General features: G+C 41.4%; 1 protein-coding gene across 1 annotated transcript in view; it reads left to right on the forward strand.

Moving 5' to 3' along the window:
- The window catches only part of LOC124136460 (cornifelin homolog A-like), a 48471-nt gene extending 44511 nt beyond the window's left edge, over window positions 1-3960 (forward strand). Inside the window, exon 5 of the mRNA XM_046502375.2 lies at window positions 1865-3960. Coding sequence (XP_046358331.1) covers window positions 1865-1966 — 102 coding nt within the window. The 3' untranslated portion in view covers window positions 1967-3960. The remainder of the gene's footprint in view (window positions 1-1864) is intronic.
- Window positions 3961-22676: the final 18716 nt, after the last annotated feature.

Here is a 22676-nt window from a genome sequence, read left to right on the forward strand (position 1 = left end):
TGGCAGCATTTCTCTTACTAAGATATTCATGCCGTATAATATACATTTGATAAGGTTGATGTATACTCTCAAAACATTTAAGCAAGACCAATTAAAGACTATAAATATGACCGTAATATACACTATGAGTTTATATCCGGCGCTCAATGAGGCATCTGAAAAGATGGATACTGTTGATGGATTTTGATTACATCAAATAAGCAACATAATACATCGAATAGAGAAGGAGAGGGAGCTGAGACTTGGATTGTATAAAAAGTATCGCAGAGCCATGAATGCTCTGGACGGAGTTGACACCGCGCTTGTAACAGCTGGCATGGGACTCAGTGTAGCTGGTGTTGGTTTATTATCAACTACAATTGCCACGCCTATCGTACTTGGCATGGAAATAGCGGCTGGAGTCCAGGACTGGCAGGAATAGCGATAAAATTCATTTCTCGTAAGTTGCAAAAGAAAGCATTAAAACACGATAATATTCGGATACTCGCCGAAGCAAAGTTGAACAGCGTTGAGGATCATATTTCAACAGCAATGGCTGATTGTAAGATATCCGAGGAGGAGTTTCGTTTAGTGCTGTCAGAACTCACCAAATACAACATAATGAAGCAGGAGATTCGATCTAATTCTCGTAAGACCAGTGGTATTAGTGAAGACGAGGAAAAAAACTTCATAGAACAGGGGAGGCAACAAGCGCGTCAATTATTCTGTGCCAAAACCAAAGAACTGGTTGGAGATTAAAAATAGATTGCTTACTATCATTAGATCACACAGCATAAAAAAACCTACATTCATTTAGAAGAATGCTTACGTAAATATATAATAATAGAGAATTACAAACCAACAAAGGAAGAACTCGAAAAAGCTATCAAAACATTTATGCTCAAGGACAAAATTATCAAATGGAGAGAATTACCAGAAGGTATAAATTATATCAGTGATGTCAAACCAACCAAATACGGTCATCAATTGTTTCTTTCCAATTACCAAGAAGAGCTTATAGTCTGGTCGCCTAGTAAAATGAACAAAGAACTTAGTAAAAATGTTGAGTATCACTTTGTTAAAAATAATGGTATACGTATGAATAAAAATAATAGAGAATATTTTCATTACAATTTAGTTTAGTCTCATGACGATCGTTGAATCGCATCATCATTTTTGCATATAAAATTCCCCCTGTAGTAGCAGTATAGGTATATAAATCTGGCTCCAGTGGAGTTGTGGCAGAACCATCATTACCTATACTACTCGTAGCCTGCCACTCCGAGGATGGTCCCTGACTGCATTTGTCTGTTGCCAACTTTGCCATAAACACCAAACCTGTCATTTTTGGACAGGCGTGGCATTTCGTAATGTTGAATAATTGCGTAATTTTGTTGTTTTTCTGGGTGGTTGTTGTCAGTACGATGCTAAACAATAATTTTGGAATCTTGTTAACGCATATGTTTTTATACCCATTCTTGGGTAGTGAAATGCATGGGGCTTGCATAAAAGTCAACTTTTGCATGGAATGCATGCTTTTCTGTAGCAGTTCCATTTTTGTGACTTGATTACATACATGTACTACAGTACTGAAAACCAAACTTTACTTGTTTGAAAAATACACTAAAATATTGATGTCACGGGAACTTTTGTTGTTGAGTATATATAAACGCATAAGTAATCAGCTTTTGCAACAAACCACCTCAGTGAGTGAGTTAAAATTTAACGTGGCATCAGCATTATTTCAGCCATCTAGGGACGAGAACAAGTTGATATGTATACAATTGTGTCATGAATACAAAGTTATCTCAACTAGAAAAAACTGTTCATGTTGCTTTCCTTTCTATGAGAGGAATTTCACAATCCAAACTCATCCTTTCTGCAGGGAACTGTGATGGATGATTGTTGCATGACAACGTTTTGCGGCCCATGTGCTTTGTGTCAGATGTCACGTGAGATGGACTACATCCGGAACATGCAACAGTGAGGTCAAGGTCAAGTTTCGAAGACAGGACCCTCCACTCACGATGGATATGACCTTCTAATGACCTACAGCTCGTCTTTAAGAGAAGCAATCTCATTTAAATCACTTAACATTTATTGCAATCATGTGTACCTCTGTCTACATTATGACCCACGTTGCCAGTGAAAGTGCTGATATGAATGGAAACAGTCCATGCTGTGGGAAAGGAACGGTGACGTCAAATGAATGTAAATACTCAGTTACCATCTGTAGTCAACTGAGCAGGACTCTAAACTGTCCTCCAGATCTATAATAGATCTGATAAGTAAAGGGACCATTTTAAACTTTTATATTAGGTTAGGGAGATTTTGTTATCTTTACTTTCTGTGTATAGATATTTCTTACTTTGGGAGAGGATATATATTCAAGCATTACATTATAACCAAGAGCCTTGACACATAGCTTACACCTAGACAGAAGGTCAGTGTATGCTCTACTAATAGTTTCACTGAAACGTTTATCTCTTTTTATCATTGATAGACATTCTTTTATGTTCTACATTATGCTGTGACTTATTTGCCGTTTAACGAGCAGCCCTCTATCCCTCCGAAAACAACTTCCCTATGTACATTGCATTGTGTCTTGTATCTGATGCTATAAGCATGTACATTGCATTGTGTCTTGTATCTGATGCTATAACCATGTACATTGCATTGTGTCTTGTATCTGATGCTATAACCATGTACATTGCATTGTCTTGTACGTGATGCTATAAGCATGTACATTGCATTGTGTCTTGTATGTGATGCTATAACCATGTACATTGCATTGTGTCTTGTACGTGATGCTACAACCATGTACATTGCATTGTGTCTTGTACGTGATGCTACAACCATGTACCTGTATTGTGTCTTGTACGTGATGCTATAACCATGTACCTGTATTGTGTCTTGTACGTGATGCTATAACCATGTACATTGCATTGTGTCTTGTACGTGATGCTATAACCATGTACATTGCATTGTGTCTTGTACGTGATGCTGTAGCCATGTACACGCATTGTGTCTTGTACGTGATGCTATAACCATGTACATTGCATTGTGTCTTGTATGTGATGCTATAACCATGTACATTGCATTGTGTCTTGTATGTGATGCTGTAGCCATGTACACGCATTGTGTCTTGTACGTGATGCTACAGCCATGTACATTGCATTGTGTCTTGTACGTGATGCTGTAGCCATGTACCTTGCATTGTGTCTTGTATGTGATGCTATAACCATGTACATTGCATTGTGTCTTGTATGTGATGCTATAACCATGTACCTTGCATTGTGTCTTGTATGTGATGCTATAACCATGTACCTTGCATTGTGTCTTGTATGTGATGCTATAACCATGTACATTGCATTGTGTCTTGTATGTGATGCTATAACCATGTACATTGCATTGTGTCTTGTACGAGATGCTATAGCCATGTACATTGCATTGTCTTGTACGTGATGCTATAACCATGTACCTTGCATTGTGTCTTGTACGTGATGCTATAGCCATGTACATTGCATTGTCTTGTACGTGATGCTATAACCATGTACCTTGCATTGTGTCTTGTACGTGATGCTATAGCCATGTACATTGCATTGTCTTGTACGTGATGCTATAACCATGTACATTGCATTGTGTCTTGTATGTGATGCTTTAGCCATGTACATTGCATTGTGTCTTGTATGTGATGCTATAGCCATGTACATTGCATTGTCTTGTACGTGATGCTATAACCATGTACCTTGCATTGTGTCTTGTACGTGATGCTATAGCCATGTACATTGCATTGTCTTGTACGTGATGCTATAACCATGTACCTTGCATTGTGTCTTGTACGTGATGCTATAGCCATGTACATTGCATTGTCTTGTATGTGATGCTATAACCATGTACATTGCATTGTGTCTTGTATGTGATGCTTTAGCCATGTACATTGCATTGTGTCTTGTACGTGATGCTATAGCCATGTACATTGTGTCGTGTCAAGTATGTGATGCTATAGCCATGTACCTTGTATTTTAGAGCAAACTTTTTTTCCCAAAGTACTCATGGAAATGAAAAAAACCTGTTTTTTCGACCTCAGATCTTAAATAAATGCAGTTAATATGCAAAATATGTAAATATTCAAACAACTAAATTAGTACTAATTGGGCCGTGGCACAAATACAGCGTATCAAATGTTTTTATGCCTTTTTACATGTAAAAGTGTGTAAAAATGTGAATAAAACAGACTATTGTGAAACAGGGCATAACCAGGTGTAAGTAGATCAAGGTGACCTATGACGCCTTTGTCAATTTGGACTTAGTTTTATTTTTGAATGTTGAAAGTGCCGACAAATTACCTCCTGTAAAGTACATTTTGTATGGTTCACTGAGATCAAACTAGCAAATCCAGACTAGTACTTTTCGAGTTGATTTGTTATTTGGTATTTACAGCTACGTAACACTTTGTGTCGATTTTTAAATTGAGAAAAACGTGGTTTTTTTCATTTCCGTGAGTACTTTAACAAGATCACCCCAATGCTACAACTGACTTGACCTTATGGAGACGCTCACTTCTCCGTCCGTTTCTGAAATATGAGAATTTTATTATTTTTACACATTGAATATTGGCCCAATCGACCAGAGAGATAAACATAAGTGTTGCTATACAGATGCATGTAGTATTTTTTGTACATACATGTTTTTATGGGTTTGACTTTTTAAAATAAATGAATATTGAGAACTTGTTTTGTTGATATGTTGCTTTAAAGGCATCTTCATATAGGTTGTTTGTTATCCAAGAACTCTCCAAGTTTTGCTTTTCAGACCCGAAGCTGTTCATACTGCAGTGTGGGTGTAATCCGCATGTGGTGCCTGAGACACCTCCAGTGTCTTCATTCGGTTGCACACCTTGCATGTGGACTTCAAACGATTATTGGTGCCTGACATTCTTCTTGTATTTTAAGGGGCGGTCGGGAAGCCTGGTGGTTAAAGCGTTCGCTTGTCACGCCGAAGATCCGGGTTCGATTCCCGACATGGGTACATTGTGTGAAGCCCGTTTCCGGTGTCCCCTGCCGTGATATTGCTGGAATTTTGCTAAAAGGGATGTAAAACCATACTCACTCACTCACTCACTCTTGTATTTTAAAGTGACCATTTGTTTCAACTGTGTGGCAGCCTTAGATTGTCCAGTTTGAACGTTTACCCATCGAGTCTGGAATATGAAAGGTGGACAAGAGTGGGGAAATTTAGTTACATTAAGTATTATATCTACCAGTTGTCCTCTATCAACTACCCGATCAAAGGTTTATTAAAATACTAATTTAATTTAACTTTTGTTGTAGATCTCTAACATATTATACAAGCCCATATTAATAACATGACATTCATGCGGATCATTATGGCTCGGGAATATCTCAATGACATCAGCACGGATTTGTTTGCTTGTTCATTTGACACCACACTCCGCAAGGGGTCTGGGGTATGATGACACGCAATCAAGCAAGTGGCCTAGTCTTGACCATCCAATCGGTCGCCTTGTATGTGATGGAAGGACCTATTCTAACCCGTAGTCCATGTACCTTATAGCAAAACAGGTTAAAAACAACTTCTTAAAATTGCTTAAACATTGATAAAGATAACAGTAATTAAGTGTGAAAACAAATATATAAATATTGCAGAACATGGAATCCCATATTTTCCAGAAATGTACCAAGCTCATTGAAATAACATCTTGAATATATCTTTACTGTTTAACAATGAATATATCCAAAACTTGAGAGATACGCTAGCAGACATAAACCCTGAATATTGGAACAGTAAATATACTAAAGATGAAGTGAGAAAAACTGAAGACCTAAACTTAGAAATATAGATCAGTGATTATCTCATTTTAGTGAGAGGGAAATCAATATCTCTTTCCCCTAATTTAAAAAAAACTTATTTAAGAATACAAATAAGAAACATAATCCAGGAAGGAGGAAGGAGAGACACCATCAAAATATTTTTGTCATCTTGAAAACAGGAACTATACTAGGGAACTAATTAACAGTTTTATAACTGATAAAGGGGAGTTCATAACGATGGACAACTGAACAAAGTGGAGAAATAACTAGTGAAACCAAAAAAAAAGAAGATAATACACAAACTTTATACTCCAAAACTTAGTAAATCACAGTTTGATAATTTCGAAGACATGATTAAAATGCATGAAATATCAACGGCTGTTAAATCTATGAAAAATAACAAAAGCCCAGGTATTGATGGATTCCCAGTAGAGTTTTTCAAAACATTCTGGAAGGATCTTGGAATATTGGAATACAAATATATTACAAAAACATTTAGAAACGGCGCAATAATACTACTAGTTTCGCATTTTTAGGCAGAAACAGGTTGTTTTGTTTTAGGTGCGTTAAGGTCAATCCTGACAAACGCTCCTGACCCATTTTGCGCCTCAAATGGGTTGCCCCTGTACTTGTGACTGGTAGAGTCGCAGCAAGTGTAAGTAACCTTCTGATATTGGGAAATAAATCTTTGTCAGCTGATGTAAAACACATCGATATATAGTCTGGATAATTTTCTTGTTTCTTTCAGTGGCGTTGCCAGTCTTTCAGTTATGACAATTACGCAGACGGCATTGGTAAATCTTTCTCCCAGAACATCAACTTGGATTCAGTGTCTTTAAGCTCAGACTGTATGATGATGACACTTGGAAGGAGTATCAGGAGATCTTGCCTGGGCGATTTTCAGAACTGAATCTGGTATTCATCTCCTTGTTTAAATGATCAAGAAAAGGGATGGCCCGATTCCCCTTCAAAAACTCAAATACGGGATTGTGAATGAGCATTGACTCTTTGGGTTATCCTTTTAACTATTCTTCTTACTTTGATACCCAGTATCTACCCGATTGGCAAGGGAGCTCCTCAAACCACTCATGACAATGATCACTCATGCCTCTGTTCGCATCTCTTTGATGATCCCTTTCTTTCATCTATCATCTTGTATGCCGAATAGATGTGAAGAAATGCCATAATGTGTTGAGAGTCTCTGAGTACAGTCCCTGAGCCTTTACAGTGGTTTCCCTGTCCCATCCCCAGTCGTCCTCATCATATATGTCCATGAAGCTTCCCCTAAACAGTTCATTTCTGGTTGGTGTAGCCGTCAAAAATCGGTTACGGAGGTGACGTAAGCCAATCTGACGATCCTCTGCATGTGATGTCACACGTGGTCGACCTGGCCGAGGGCGATCAGCGGTGGTACCCGTTTGCTGTAAACGCGTCTGTAAATCATAAACAGTCCATCGACTACAACCCATCGTCGTTGCGACTTCAGCTACGGACGTTCCCGTCTGCAACATGCCGATGGCACGTTCACGTTGCACATTTGAAAGGCGTGGCATGACAAATTGCCGTAAGGACTTTTGTTTTCTTGTGTTTTTCTTTTTTTGTTAATGACTGCCAACAAGTATGGCTGAAAACACGTGCGGTATTATGGCCACGTGACCAGTTGCACGTGAAAAACCACTTTTGCCACTATAGTGCTGTGCACATGATTTTGATCGATTCACCTGCACAAAAATGGGTGTTATCTGAAGACAATACGTGGGCATTACTGTTTAAATACACAATAAGGGCCCACAATGATAACTGGTCAAAATGTTAAAATTTTAGGATTGTGAAGATTTTAATTTGGTTCACTATAGAATGTTTTCTGAATGCAAAATGTTCAAAACAATTTACATTAAAAAAATGCTGTTTTACATGGGTACATTCTGTTAAATCACATTATACTGGCATACCAAAAATATATATACTAGCCACATAAAGAAACTGCACGGAGAAAATATATTCTGGATTGAAATACAACACAGCAAGAACAAAATGATGCAGACGCTGTAGCAGCTGAATGATCGGACCATAAGAAAATGTCAACGGGACCTGAACAACATCTGTTACGATGACGTCAGAAGATCAAAATGGAGTAGGGGGTCATACGACAAAGTCACAAAGTGTCAATAACGGGTATGACCACCCTGTGCGTGAATCACAGCAGTGCATCGGCGACGCATGGAGTCCACCAAATGGGCATGGAAGGCCTGGGAAATGGCCTGCCATATCCTCCTCAAATCCTGTGCCAAGTCACGGACGTTATCTGGAGGATGTGGAAGACGATGCAGACGGCGCTCCATTTCATCCCACACATGCTCTATTGAGGAGACATCTGGAGAAACTGCAGGCCATGGCAGTAACATGACATTGTTATGGTGAATGAAATCCATTGCGACCCTAGCTGTGTGAGGACGAGCGTTGTCCTGTTGAAATGTCAATCCCGGGCCATGACGTTGCAGGAAAGGAATGACCACAGGCCTCAGAATCTGATCTCTGTAGCCAACACCGGTGAGACTGCCCTGAACAACCACCAAAGGGGTTCGGTGCCGTGCTGTTATCCCACCCCAAATCATCACAGAGCCACCTCCAAAACGATTCCTCTCCACAATACTGTTGCGTGCATAACGTTCTCCCAAACGCCGGTAGATACGTTGGCGCCCGTCACTGTGGGAAATGTTGAACCTCGATTCATCTGTAAAGACAACATTTCTCCACCATATTCGAGGTTGGCGAACATGATTTCGACGCCATCTTAGACGGTTGACTCGATGACGGTGTGTCAGGATGGGACGTATGGCAGGGCGTCGTGGTCGAATCCCGTACTGACGTAAACGATTCCTGACAGTGTTGGGATGGATACGGCGCAGTCCAGGAATTGTCTGGGACGTCGTTACTGCCGTTTGGAACCTGTGTCGGAGATGTGTAACTCGAATCCATCTGTCCTGTCTTGGCGTCGTTACTCGGGGACGTCCTGAACGTGGGTGGTCGGCAACGTCATTTGTGTTCTGATAACGCCTCACCAATGCCGATATCGTGTTACGATGGCATTGGAAATGTGTTGCCACCTGTTGTTGCCTCATTCCCGCTCGGCGTCCGCCCAGAGAGCGGAAGGTCCGGGGTTCGATCCCCGACCGCGTCATACCAAAAGACTTTAAAAGATGGTACTTGTTGTTACCCTGTCTGGCGCTCGGCATCAAGGGGCTAAAACAAGGACTGGTCGGTTTTGGAGTCAGTATACTGTGTCTGAGTGGGGTATTCATGTTAAACTGCGGCATGGTATCTCAGTGAGCTAGCACTATAAATTGGCATCAGTCCGGACTAGTACAAGCAGCCACACAAACACACACACGTACTTGCACGTCGCTATATAAGTGCAGTAATCTTGGACGCGACATTAAACCCCATTTCACCTCACCTCATTCCCGCTCGGATCATTCCAATGGCTTCATGACGCTGTGCAGCTGTCAATCTTGGCATGATTTGCTTGTGATATGCTTGTGTCTGCGCCTGAGAAGTTTTGAATTTTTGAATGACCACAGATCATGCTTTCCAAAGTGACAGCGAATTTTGAGTTGCACATGCTGTGTACAGCTGCACAGGATGCACGTTCAGTAACACATTGCACGTCCATAGGCCCCCATCAATGACGTCATATCGCATGGCACGTGCATGAGCGTTTGAATGTCTCCAATAATTGCTGTGTTCAAACCTATATTTCATATATGGACGGTGTGCCCTTATATCTATATTTTCTCCGTGCACAGTTTCTTAATGTGGCTAGTATACATGTATTAAGAAAAACAAATTATCACTTGAAAACTTTCCGAAGACTTTAATCGATATATTTCGGATATAAGACAGTTTGACAGAAAATGGAAAATTTGGCAAATGAGCTGTCTGGTTAATTTGTCTCTCTATATTGAGCATGAACAATTCCCACTAAGGTGCTGTAAGGATTGAGCTTCACACTTAGTTAATGATGACCCCAATGAGTATGGCAAACATAGCTTGCTCTTTTACCACCTGTTGACATGATATTGTACACCTGTATCCTGACTAGCCAACTGTAATTTGCTCTCTGCTGTATTGGTATGTAACCTACACCTAATAACTATAATATCATGTGTCATGTTACTTTATGTGAAAATATGTAACATCATATATTGAATTAAATAAAAAAAAGGTATATATAAATAAATAAAATGCTCTTAAACTTACATTATATACTCACACACACAAGAAACACAAGTCGAGTTGTAGGCAGTTGTAGGCACTGGGCGCACATTGTGCAGACGCCTTTGAACCTCATCCCACAAGTGTTCGATGGGGTTCAGATCAGGGCTTAGGGCTGGCCACGGTAGAACACGGACGTGTGGTTGCAGAAAGGCCATGGTAGCTCTGGCAACATGGGGACGAGCGTTGTCCTGCTGGAAAATGTGTTGTTGATGTTGTGCAAAAAATGGAACAACGTGGGGTGTGATCACTTGGTCGATATACCGCTGAGCAGTGACGCTGTGTCCCCGACCTTGACCAACATTCAGAAAGCACATGGGTCCAAGTCTCGCATTAAGTCCAATGCCTGCCCATATCATGACGCTAGGTCCACCCCATGGATCCCTTTTCACAACGTTTCTGTCAGCGAAACGTTCACCTCGATGCCGCCAAATTCTGACTCTTCCGTCCGCATGGGAGACACAAAAGCGACTTGCATCAGAGAAGATGACACGCCTCCACTCACGATGACGCCAATTGTGATGACCCTGTGCCCACTGAAGTCGTGCTTGTCGATGTCGTGGTTGGAGAACAGGACGACGTGCTGGTCGGCGACATCTGAGGTTGTTGGAACGGAGACGTCGGATCACAGTGTCCCGGCTAATGTGTCGATTATGTGTTCCTATGGTCTGTCGAACACTTTCACTTGCATTTAGGAACGGATGTCGCTGGTGTTGAAGGGTAATCTGCCGATCTTGTCGAGGTGTGGTGACCCTAGGACGACCGCTCCCAGGAAGGTCATCTGTGGTCTGTGTAGCATTGTATCGATGCAGGAGACGGTAAATTGTGGTTATGTTAACATTGAAATGACGGGCAACATCTTGGACAGACTTTCCAGGTTCCAAACGTCCGATAGCCTGGTTTCTCTGAATTTGAGTTAGGCGTGGCATTGTTGTCCAAGGAGTGGTAGGTCCAGGAATCGGCCAGAGTTTTATACCCACTACAGTTCGTGACAGTTCGTGCATTTTCGATTTCGCGAGAAATGGTGCGTTTTGGCGATTCGTTTTTAATGTTGCGTTTTTACTCGGGACTTCCAAAATGCAACCAAAAATATTGATAACACCATCAGGCTTCACTACATGCTAAAACTCGTATCAATTTATGGTACCGTGTTTGTTACCTATTTGCTTAAAACCACTTGCGTTTCTTTTGCGTGCGAGTATACTTGTCCCTAGAAGATTCCGGGTTAGAATTGGTCTTTCAGCAACCCGTGCTTGTCGAATGAGCCGACTAACGTGATCGGGTGGTCAAGCTCGCTGACTTGGTTGATGCATGTCATCGTATCCCAATTGCGTAGATCGATGCTCACGATGTCAATCACTGGATTGTCTGGTCCAGACTCGAGTATTTACAGAACGCTGTCATATAGCTGGAATATTTCTGATATTTCAACACCTTTATACTTTTAAGACCTGTCCTCGCAATATAAAGGTACATAGTCATTTCCTCATATTTCTTAGAGAAATACTGAAAGGTTTATAAGTTTGGCACTAGACACAACCCTACCCTCTGTTGAAATTTCTACTAGGAAGCGCAAAAACTGAAATGGTTAGTTCTTGAACAGCAAAAGACTGATTACATTTTTTTATGAAACGCACTGTGCCGTACAATGTACAAGAGTTCTGTTCCTAAAACGAACCATTTCTACATTTGAACGATTTACCTTTGAAATACAAAACCTAAATGCGTATGCTTCAGTATTGAACAGCTGATTATGCTCTGGAAATAAACCCTTCTCTCATCTGAACAAGTGTCCGACGTGTTGCCTTGGAAACTCGAACAGTACATTTAAAAATAAATCCTTTTCAGCAAAGTGCATCAGTCCGACTGTATGGTGGGTATACAAGTTTCGCAATTAATACTGAACAACTTATGAACTCCAATTGCCGAATGTGTTGGCACGCAAACAATAAATCATACATAGACCATTGTTTTGAGTTTAGTGTACATGGCAAAAGGCACTTTCACGTTATGCTCCAAAACCGCGAACCCTGCCTTTTTAAACTCAATCGTAGATCTTAGAATAATAACCGTAGAGACATCGAGGAGAGATATTGAAAATACAAACTTGATTCACAATATAACGCCAGCCCCGAAATAACGAGTCAAAGGACCTTGAAAAATATGTACAATGATAGTCGCTGAAGCATACGTACAATCTATTCGTCTAGCAATACGTGGTTGTTTGGATAATAATGTCTACCTCTCACTATTGCAGAGAAATTCTTGTAGAAATACTGGAATTCAACACGTTTAATACTATACTTGATATTTTTTAATAAATAATTAAAACAAACGATAAAAAAACAAAAACACTTTGAACAAATTGAAAATGCATTTCCCATTTCATAAGCTCCCTATTTCAAACTTATATTCAAAGACAGAACATAGCCTAAGCCTATTGGTCTCTTTTCGCCGTGTTGCATCCCACACTGCTGATCCATGCTCGATGTAAAAATATCAATGACCTGCCTCATAGTGGAAGTACCGTTATGACTCACTCACAGGTTCGCTCGTAGCAATCAGGTTTGACCTTAGGACAGCTCAAAATATACTATCGGAGTAACATCAGTGTGCAGGCAGCTTGTTGGGGATAACCAGAAACTATGTTCTTTTAAGACCAGGGCCACATCACAAGTGGCATATTTGTTAGCCGATCCAAGAGCTCACCAACGAACTCAGCTGAAAACAGCTCATCACCAATCACATTGTATATGCCATAAGTTTAGAAATTAAGGGGAATGATTACAGTTGAGTGATTACTGATCAATGTCATATTACCTTCAAATAGAAAATGTCACCCCTGCAAATCATCCAACATGGCTAATAGTTTTTAGTGAATATTGAGTTTGTTACACATGAACAAGGCTTCTGTAACCTTGCTTATCAAGGCAACAAATGCATTCATAGTTCAGAGATGTGTGTGTGTGTATTTCTAATTGTTTCATTTGCTTGAATATTGATATTGTAATATTATAATATATATATTATTTTGTATATTATCAGAAGTTTCACATAAAAAAGTATGTATCTCTGTGTGTATATCATACAAATGAAATACAAATATGTTATTTATAACGATACCACAGTACAGCTGATGACAGTTAAACTGGACACGTTAAATGTTATTTTGGGCTTTATATGTCCTTGCATAGGCCTCACGGGAATTAGCTGCGGTGACCGCATCTCTGCGCTCCTCCCTATACAGGAGCTTGGTATTAATATGTCGCTCCAAAGAGCTACGGGTGGTCCCATAGTGTTTTCGAAATGTCCCAGTCTTGAGAGGAAATGGCGCCGGCACCCGCATGGCACTATCCACTTGCTCACAATATACTCAAAATGTGCGGTAAATACATGTCACACAATTAGTTTTAAAAGCAGTGTATTTTTTTGCAGCAGACAATTTCTTTCTTTTTTTAACAGTTTGAAGCATCCATATTCTGGGATAATATACTTTTACGAAAAAATCAAATAAGCTGTTATATAGTACTCTCGTGTGTATGGTGATCTTGGTTGTTATATAGTACTCTAGTGTGGGTGGTGTGTTTGGTTGTTTAAGCTCTTTCTTGTGGGTGGTGTGTTTGGTTGTTATATAGCCCTTTCGTGTGTGTGGTGTGTTTGGTTGTTATAGCCCTTTCAGGTGGAAGGTGTGTTTGGTTGTTATATAGTCCTTCGTGTGGGTGGTGTGTTTGGTTGTTTTAGCCCTTTCTTGTGGTTGGTGTGTTTGGTTGTTATAGCCCTTTCGTGTGGGTGGTGTGTTTGGTTGTTTTAGCCCTTTCGTGTGGGTGGTGTGTTTGGTTGTTATATAGCCCTTTCGTGTGGAGGGTGTGTTTGGTTGTTATATAGCCCTTTCGTGTGGGTGGTTTGTTTGGTTGTTATATAGTCCTTTTGTGTGGGTGGTGTGTTTGGTTGTAATATAGTCCTTTCGTGTGGGTGGTGTGTTTGGTTGTTTTAGCCCTTTCGTGTGGGTGGCGTGTTTGGTTGTTATATAGTCCTTTCGTGTGGGTGGTGTGTTTCGTTGTTATATAGCCCTTTCGTGTGGGTGGTGTGTATGGTTGTTATATAGCCCTTTCGTGTGGGAGGTGTGTTTGGTTGTTATATAATACTCTCGTGTGGGTGGTGTGTTTGGTTGTTTTAGCCCTTTCGTGTGGGTGGTGTGTTTGGTTGTTTAAGCTCTTTCGTGTTGAAGGTGTTTGGTTGTTATATAATACTCTCGTGTGGGTGGTGTGTTTGCTTGTTTTGAGTCCTTGCGTGTGGGTGGTGTGTTTGGTTGTTTTAGCCCTTTCGTATGGGTGGCGTGTTTGGTTGTTATATAGTCCTTTCGTGTGGGTGGTGTGTTTCGTTCTTATATAGCCCTTTCGTGTGTATGGTGTGTATGGTTGTTATATAGCCCTTTCGTGTGGGAGGTGTGTTTGGTTGTTATATAATACTCTCGTGTGGGTGGTATGTATGGTTGTTACATAGTCCTTTCGTGTGGGTGGTGTGTTTGGTTGTTATAGCCCTTTCGTGTTGAAGGTGTTTGGTTGTTATATAATACTCTCGTGTGGGTGGTGTGTTTGCTTGTTTTGAGTCCTTGCGTGTGGGTGGTGTGTTTGGTTGTTTTAGCCCTTTCGTGTGGGTGGCGTGTTTCGTTCTTATATAGCTCTTTCGTGTGGAGGGTGTGTATGGTTGTTATATAGCCCTTTTGTGTGGGTGGTGTGTATGGTTATATAGTCCTTTTGTGTGGGTGGTGTGTATGGTTGTTATATAGTCCTTTCGTGTGGGTGGTGTGTATGGTTGTTATAGCCCTTTCGTGTGGAAGGTGTGTTTGGTTGTTATATAATACTCTTGTGTGGCTGGTGTGTTTGGTTGTTTTGAGCCCTTTCGTGTGGAGGGTTTGTTTAGTTGTTATATGGCCCTTTCGTGTGAGTGGTGTGTTTGGTTGTTATAAAGCCCTTTCGTGTGGAAGGTGTGTTTGGTTGTTATATAATACTCTCGTGTGGGTGGTATGTTTGGTTGTTTTAGCCCTTTCGTGTGGGTGGTGTGTTTGGTTGTAATATAGTCCTTTCGTGTGGGTGGTGTGTTTGGTTGTAATATAGTCCTTTCGTGTGGGTGGTGTGTTTGGTTGTTTTAGCCCTTTCGTGTGGGTGGCGAGTTTGGTTGTTATATAGTCCTTTCGTGTGGGTGGTGTGTTTGGTTGTTTTATAGCCCTTTTGTGTGGGTGGTGTGTTTGGTTGTAATATAGTCCTTTCGTGTGGGTGGTGTGTTTGGTTGTTTTAGCCCTTTCGTGTGGGTGGCGTGTTTGGTTGTTATATAGTCCTTTCGTGTGGGTGGTGTGTTTCGTTGTTATATAGCCCTTTCGTGTGTATGGTGTGTATGGTTGTTATAGCCCTTTCGTGTGGGAGGTGTGTTTGGTTGTTATATAATACTCTCGTGTGGGTGGTGTGTTTGGTTGTTTTAGCCCTTTCGTGTGGGTGGTGTGTTTGGTTGTTATAGCCCTTTCAGGTGGAAGGTGTGTTTGGTTGGTATGTAATACTCTCGTGTGGGTGGTGTGTTTGGTTGTTTTAGCCCTTTCGTGTGGTTGGTGTGTTTGGTTGTTATATAATACTCTCATGTGGGTGGTGTGTTTGGTTGTTATATAGCCCTTTCGTGTGGGTGGTGTGTTTGGTTGTTATAGCCCTTTTTTGTGGAAGGTGTGTTTGGTTTTTATCTTATACTCTCGTATGGGTAGTGTGTTTGGTTGTTATATAGCCCTTTCGTGTGGGTGGTGTGTTTGGTTGTAATATAGTCCTTTCGTGTGGGTGGTGTGTTTGGTTGTTTTAGCCCTTTCGTGTGGGTGGCGTGTTTGGTTGTTATATAGTCCTTTCGTGTGGGTGGTGGGTTTCGTTGTTATATAGCCCTTTGGTGTGTATGGTGTGTATGGTTGTTATATAGCCCTTTCGTGTGGGAGGTGTGTTTGGTTGGTATGTAATACTCTCGTGTGGGTGGTGTGTTTGGTTGTTTTAGCCCTTTCGTGTGGGTGGTGTTTTTGGTTGTTATAGCCCTTTCGTGATGAAGGTGTGTTTCGTTGTTATATGGCCCTTTCGTGTGGGTGGTGTGTTTGGTTGTTATATAGCCCTTTTGCGTGGGTGGTGCCTTTGGTTGTTACATAGCCCTTTCGTGTGGGTGTTGTGTTTGGTAGTTTTAGCCCTTTCGGTTTGGTGGTGTGTCTGGTTGTTACATAGTCCTTTCGTGTGGGTGGTGTGTCTTGTTGTTTTAGCCTTTTCGTGTGGATGGTGTGTTTTGTTGTAATACAGTCCTTTCGTGTGGGTGGTTTGTTTGGTTGTTATATAGCTCTTTGGTGTGGATGGTGTGTTTGGTTGTTATATAGCCCTTTGGAATGGGTGGTGTGTTTGGTTGTTATATAATACTCTCGTGTGGGTGGTGTGTTTGGTTGTTATAGTTCTTTCGTGTGGAAGGCGGGTTTGGTTGTTATATAATACTCTCGTGTGTGTTGTGGGTTTGGTTGTTTTAGCCCTTTCGTGTGGGTGGTGTGTTTGGTTTTTATAGCCCTTTCGTGTGGAAGGTGTGTTTGGTTGGTATGTAATACTCTCGTGTGGGTGGTGTGTTTGGTTGTTATATAGCACTTTCGTGTGGGTGGTGTGTTTGGTTGTTATATAGTCCTGTTGTGTGGGTGGTGTGTTTGGTTGTTTTGAGCCCTTTCGTGTGGAGGGTGTGTTTGGTTGTTATATGGCCCTTTCGTGTGAGTGGTTTGTTTGGTTCTTATATAGCCCTTTTGTGTGGGTGGTGTGTTTGGTTGTTATAGCACTTTCGTGTGGAAGGTGTGTTTGGTTGTTATATAATACTCTCGTATGGGTGGTGTGTTTGGTTGTTATATAGCCCTTTTGTGTGGGTGGTGTGTTTGGTTGTTATAGCCCTTTTGTGTGGAAGGTGTGTTTGGTTGTTATCTAATACTCTCGTATGGGTGGTGTGTTTGGTTGTTATATAGCCCTTTCGTGTGGGTGGTGTGTTTGGTTGTTATATAATACTCTCGTGTGGGTGGTGTGTTTGGTTGTTATATAGCCCTTTCGTGTGGATGGTATGTATGGATGTTACATAGTCCTATCGTGTGGGTGGTGTGTTTGGTTGTTATAGCCCTTTCGTGTGGGTGGTGTGTTTGCTTGTTTTGAGCCCTTTCGTGTGGGTGCTGTGTTTGGTTGTTATAAAATACTCTTGTGTGGCTGGTGTGTTTGGTTGTTTTGAGCCCTTTCGTGTGGAGGGTTTGTTTAGTTGTTATATGGCCCTTTCGTGTGAGTGGTGTGTTTGGTTGTTATATAGCCCTTTGGTGTGGGAGGTGTGTTTGGTTGGTATGGAATACTCTCTTGTGGGTGGTGTGTTTGGTTGTTATATAGCCCTTTCGTGTGGATGGTATGTATGGATGTTACATAGTCCTATCGTGTGGGTGGTGTGTTTGGTTGTTATAGCCCTTTCGTGTGGGTGGTGTGTTTGCTTGTTTTGAGCCCTTTCGTGTGGGTGCTGTGTTTGGTTGTTATAAAATACTCTTGTGTGGCTGGTGTGTTTGGTTGTTTTGAGCCCTTTCTTGTGGAGGGTTTGTTTAGTTGTTATATGGCCCTTTCGTGTGAGTGGTGTGTTTGGTTGTTATATAGCCCTTTCGTGTGGAGGGCGTGTTTGGTTGTTATATGGCCCTTTCGTGTGGAAGGTGTGTTTGGTTATATAATACTCTCGTGTGGGTGGTGTGTTTGGTTGTTTTAGCCCTTTTGTGTGGGTGGTGTGTTTGGTTGTAATATAGTCCTTTCGTGTGGGTGGTGTGTTTGGTTGTTTTAGCCCTTTCGTGTGGGTGGCGAGTTTGGTTGTTATATAGTCCTTTCGTGTGGGTGGATTGTTTCGTTGTTATATAGCCCTTTCGTGTGTATGGTGTGTATGGTTGTTATATAGCCCTTTCGTGTGGGAGGTGTGTTTGGTTGGTATGGAATACTCTCGTGTGGGTGGTGTGTTTGGTTGTTATATAGCACTTTCGTGTGGGTGGTGTGTTTGGGTGTTATATAGTCCTGTTGTGTGGGTGGTGTGTTTGGTTGTTTTAGCCCTTTCGTGTGGGTGGTGTGTTTGGTTGTAAAAAAGTCCTTTACCAAGCTGATTTTGGATTGTTGGTTATAAGGCACTTAGCACCTTGGAGCTGCATGTCATTTAATGCCTGAACTGGTTCAAGGAGAAAAACTTGACCTTGTTGACAATTAGAAATTTTGATGGGAATGTCTGCTTGAGAGTGTGGAGGAATAATTAGCCTCCATTGATTGATGCCAGAGAGACTGAAACAAGACCTTCGTGTATGTGAAGGCATTTTGAGGGCAGGTCTATAGTGACTTTGTTTAATTCAAGGAAGTCAATTCCTAAGATGAGAGAGTGATGTAAGTTGTGAAAGACATGAAAGATTTGGGGGAGGTAGATATGCCCTATGTTAATGTCAAGAGAGACAGAGCCTAGCATAGAATGTTTTTCACCACCTACACCTATGATTTCGGTTAGGTGAGATGGGCGTAAATGAGAGGGTTTGATGCCAACCTTGTTTAAGTAGCCCATGCTGACACAGCTAACTGATGCACCTGTGTCAACAAGAGCTGTAGTTCTCACTTGTTTCACCTTGACATGAACAGTGTTCTTTGTCAAGGGAGCAACAAGTGATACAAAGGCTGACCTTTGCCTGACCCCAGAACGCTGAGTATCAGGTATGAGTCCCTGTGGCTGTTGATATTGTGCATAGTATGCGTGCATGCATACCTTTGCATGGTGACCTATGCGTGAGCAATAATTACAGACTGTATTTCTATGAGGGCAATTGTGAGGGAACCGAAAAAACTCACCACATCCGCGACATCTGCCTCAAAGGTGCTGTGGAATTGGCAGACGTTGACTGTTGCTGGAGCTGTACGGGTAGAAGGATGGCGTCTGTTGTTGTTGCTGTGCTGTGTGGTGGGGCTGAGGTGGTGGAACTGGATACTCCTTCTGTGGTGGCTGATAGTGCTGTGGTGATAGTTGGTATTGTTCCTGTAGTGGTTGATATTGTTCCTGCCGTATCTGGTATTGATGTTGTAGTGGTTGGTACTGCTATGGTGGTGGTTGGTATGGTTCCTTTGGAGGCTGGTATGGTTCCTGTGGTGGTTGGTATGGTTCTTGTGGTGACTGGTATGGTTCCTGTGGTGACTGGTATGGATCCTGTGGTGGTTGGTATTGTTCCTGTGGTGACTGGTATGGATCCTCTTGTGGTTGGTATGGTTCCTGTTGTGGTTGCTGGTGGTATCTTGGTGATGGGGAGGGTGGCTGTTGCTGCTGATGGTGGGATGAGGGAGTTGCTGATTGTACAGCACAGACCTTGTTTGTAGTGATCAGCATGGTCACCAAGTTCGTTAATTGCTCAACTTGTTGGACCAAGCTGACCTCTTCCTTGCTTGGGGCCTGCGATTGTACAGCCAGTTGGGCATGGTGACGAACCTCATCCAGGGTCAGTGGCTCCTTCATATACACCCACTGCTTAATCTGTGGTAGTAGCCCATTGATTGCAATGGCTACTATCACAGATTGTGGTAAGCAGGAGTGTAACGCGGATGCTTGGACCCTGGTGATGAAGTCTTCAACGCCCTCCTGCTGCTTCTGTGTCATGTCAAGAAGACTCAAATTGAAAGCTGATGAACTTCGGAATCGTTGCTGAAAGGCTGCTTTCAGCAAGTGGATGTCCAGCTGTGTGTGCGCAGGCAGGTCCCTGAACCATACTTTAGCAGCTCCGTCTAGATAGAAGGGCAGAATTCTACAGGATTGGGTGTCTGTGTGACGATGGAGGAAGTTGAAATTGTAGAAATCTGCCCACCAACTTTCAGCATCCTGCTGACCTGTGTATGTGGGGAGATGTATCTGTGCCATTACTGGGGGTTGTTGCTGGGTAAAAAGAGACTGACTGTGTTGTTGCTTCTGTAGGCTATGTTGCTATTGACTAGTTTAAGTTTAATTTGTTAAAAATATAAAAAGTGTAATGAAATATATGCACTGTAACAAAATCAACAACGTATTGATGAAAAACAGTGCTTATAGTAGGTGGAGTCGCGGCTGGTTTACTCATGATTTGGATAAATAGTCTTTAACAGAGTACAACAGTACAACAGCCCGGCAATTGCTATGATCAGTGCCCACAAATTTTGACTAAGCCAAGTGGTGGTCTTTGCTAATAAAAAGAGCCAGGAAATTAATAAATCCCAATGGGGTTAAAATACTGGCAATGGTTATCCCCTGTTCTCTGAACAATGTTTTAATTTTATCGGCCAGTGTATTATCATCGTTGAGGACTTGATCGATAGTTTCATGAACTCGACTGATTTGTGAATGAAGTGCCTTTCTATTACTGGAAGCCGCTTCGAGGCGGGCCGATCTTTCGTCTTCTAAGTTACACAATATTTCTGCAACGCAGCGTCTACCGAATTCATTGCCCGCCTGTTCAAGTTTTCTTTCCTCTTGATCTATATGCTTGTCGAGTTCAGATACCTTGGCTATATTATTGATGAGTTCTCCCCGCATTGTTTGCAATGCCTTGTCAAGACCTCGTAATTCGCTTATATTGTACTCAAAGGATGGTGGTACCTGTAACGTGGAATTATCATAGTAGGTACCGTATATGACCGAATATAAGTCGAATTTTGAGGACCCAGAAAAAAGATTCTGTAGAAAGGGGTCGGCTTATCCACGGGATACACTTTCATGATAGTATTTTTCAGATCGTGATCTATCAGAAACATCGCCTGAATGACGGTCTGATAGATTACAACTTCCCGAAAGTTTGGAAGTTGCCACGACTACAGCCATTATTGTTATAAATTATCAATAAAGTTATTATTATACACCAATGTTGTCATTATTAAAAAAATGTTATGTTCAAATGTTCAAAGTTTATCGTTCTTCATAAACTCCACAATCTTTACATGTAACAATATATGTAATCCACAGATATAATATATAATCCCCAGATGAAATCGCCAATAGCTATTACGTACGTTTTGCAAAGTTCATAAATTGATAGTGAACAAGTATCTACCTTTATTGAAAGAGGCAAATAAACAACAAAACGGCGAGTTATTCCGTTCGCCATTTGCAAAAACATGTGATCATCTGTTTCCCGTGACGTCACAAACGGTGACCACTGTGATTGCTTCCTGTTGTTTAAAAAGCAACACGGTACACAAGAAAATGAGCACTGATAATAAAGGGGCCGATTGGTATTGTTATGTTGTTTACACACAAACACTTTCAAGTTGTGTTTGGAGTAGGGGCTTAATTCCTTTGTTTTCGAGAGATTAGTTTAATAAATTGGAGAAGCCTGTGAGTAAGTGAAGGTCGTTTAATTTGTTCATAGATTATTGAATTCAATTGGATTAACTTACAATAGTGGCAGCAATGTTTGAAGTTCAATTGAAGCAAATTGGTGAGTTACTGCATAGGTGTATATAAAAGTTGGAATATTGGCATTCTCATCATGAGTTCAAAACGAAAAAAAGACGTGTATGTGATTGCTTAACGATCCAACACCCGTTTTCAGTCTTAGGGAAACTTACACATCTTTACAATCAAACACTCGTTCTTGGTCTTAGGGAAACTTACACGTCTTTACGATCAAATACCCGTTTTTTGGTCTTAGGGAAACTTACACGTCTTTACTCTCCAACACCTGTTTTCGGTCTTAGGGAAACTTACGCGTGATCCAAAACCCCTTTTCGGTCCTTAGGGTTAGCTTGCTTTGGGCAAGGGCTAGCCATAAATTCTTTCCTTTTGAAGCGTTAATCCGGTTAATCCCATTGGTAGGTCATGTTGACATAAACAATTGCGGGTGTGGTTTCAAGAAAAGATGAATAGTAGAGTGGACCATGACGTCACACGCATGCGCAATTCATAAAAAAATTTAAAACACGATCGATGAAGAAATTAAAAAACTGTACACGCGTTACGAGTCTAGACTGGGAGCTACCATGACTAAAACAATAGGTTCAGCTATGTTACAACTATACACAGTTGTAGCTAGTACGTTTCTTCCAATCCCGGCAGAAAATCGCATGTATTTATGCGAATCTCTCAAGAAAGACCCATTCATCGAACACGCTATAAGCGCAGTAAGCTGTGAGTTTAATCATAGATACGGAATGCTCTTAGCGCCGGTGACCACAGCTTTAATAACGGCTAGGTATTGTCAATTTAAACATATGTGCCCACTTACTAATAATGGAGGCGGAAATACAAACCCCGATTGCACAACAAGAGAACGATGAAATTCCACAAACTCAGATTGCACAACCACAACAAGCGATTGCATCACAAGCCAGAGTGACTAGGAATCCTCGAAAAGTCGCAGCTGGTAGGAAGGGTGTGCTAGCGAGGAAGTCAAAGGTCCACAATTCAAATATTGAACATAGTCCGATTAAAACTTGGGCTCCCTATGTACTAGGGGTTGTTGGTATTGCAGAGGTATTTTTTATAAGACCGGACATCACCAGCGATTACACAATCACAACTAGCAATTGCATCACAAGTTCAATTAGA

This window comes from Haliotis rufescens, unplaced genomic scaffold (assembly GCF_023055435.1).
Source record: "Haliotis rufescens isolate VD_foot unplaced genomic scaffold, xgHalRufe1.0.p SCAF_1, whole genome shotgun sequence".
In the NCBI taxonomy this organism is placed as follows: domain Eukaryota; kingdom Metazoa; phylum Mollusca; class Gastropoda; order Lepetellida; family Haliotidae; genus Haliotis; species Haliotis rufescens.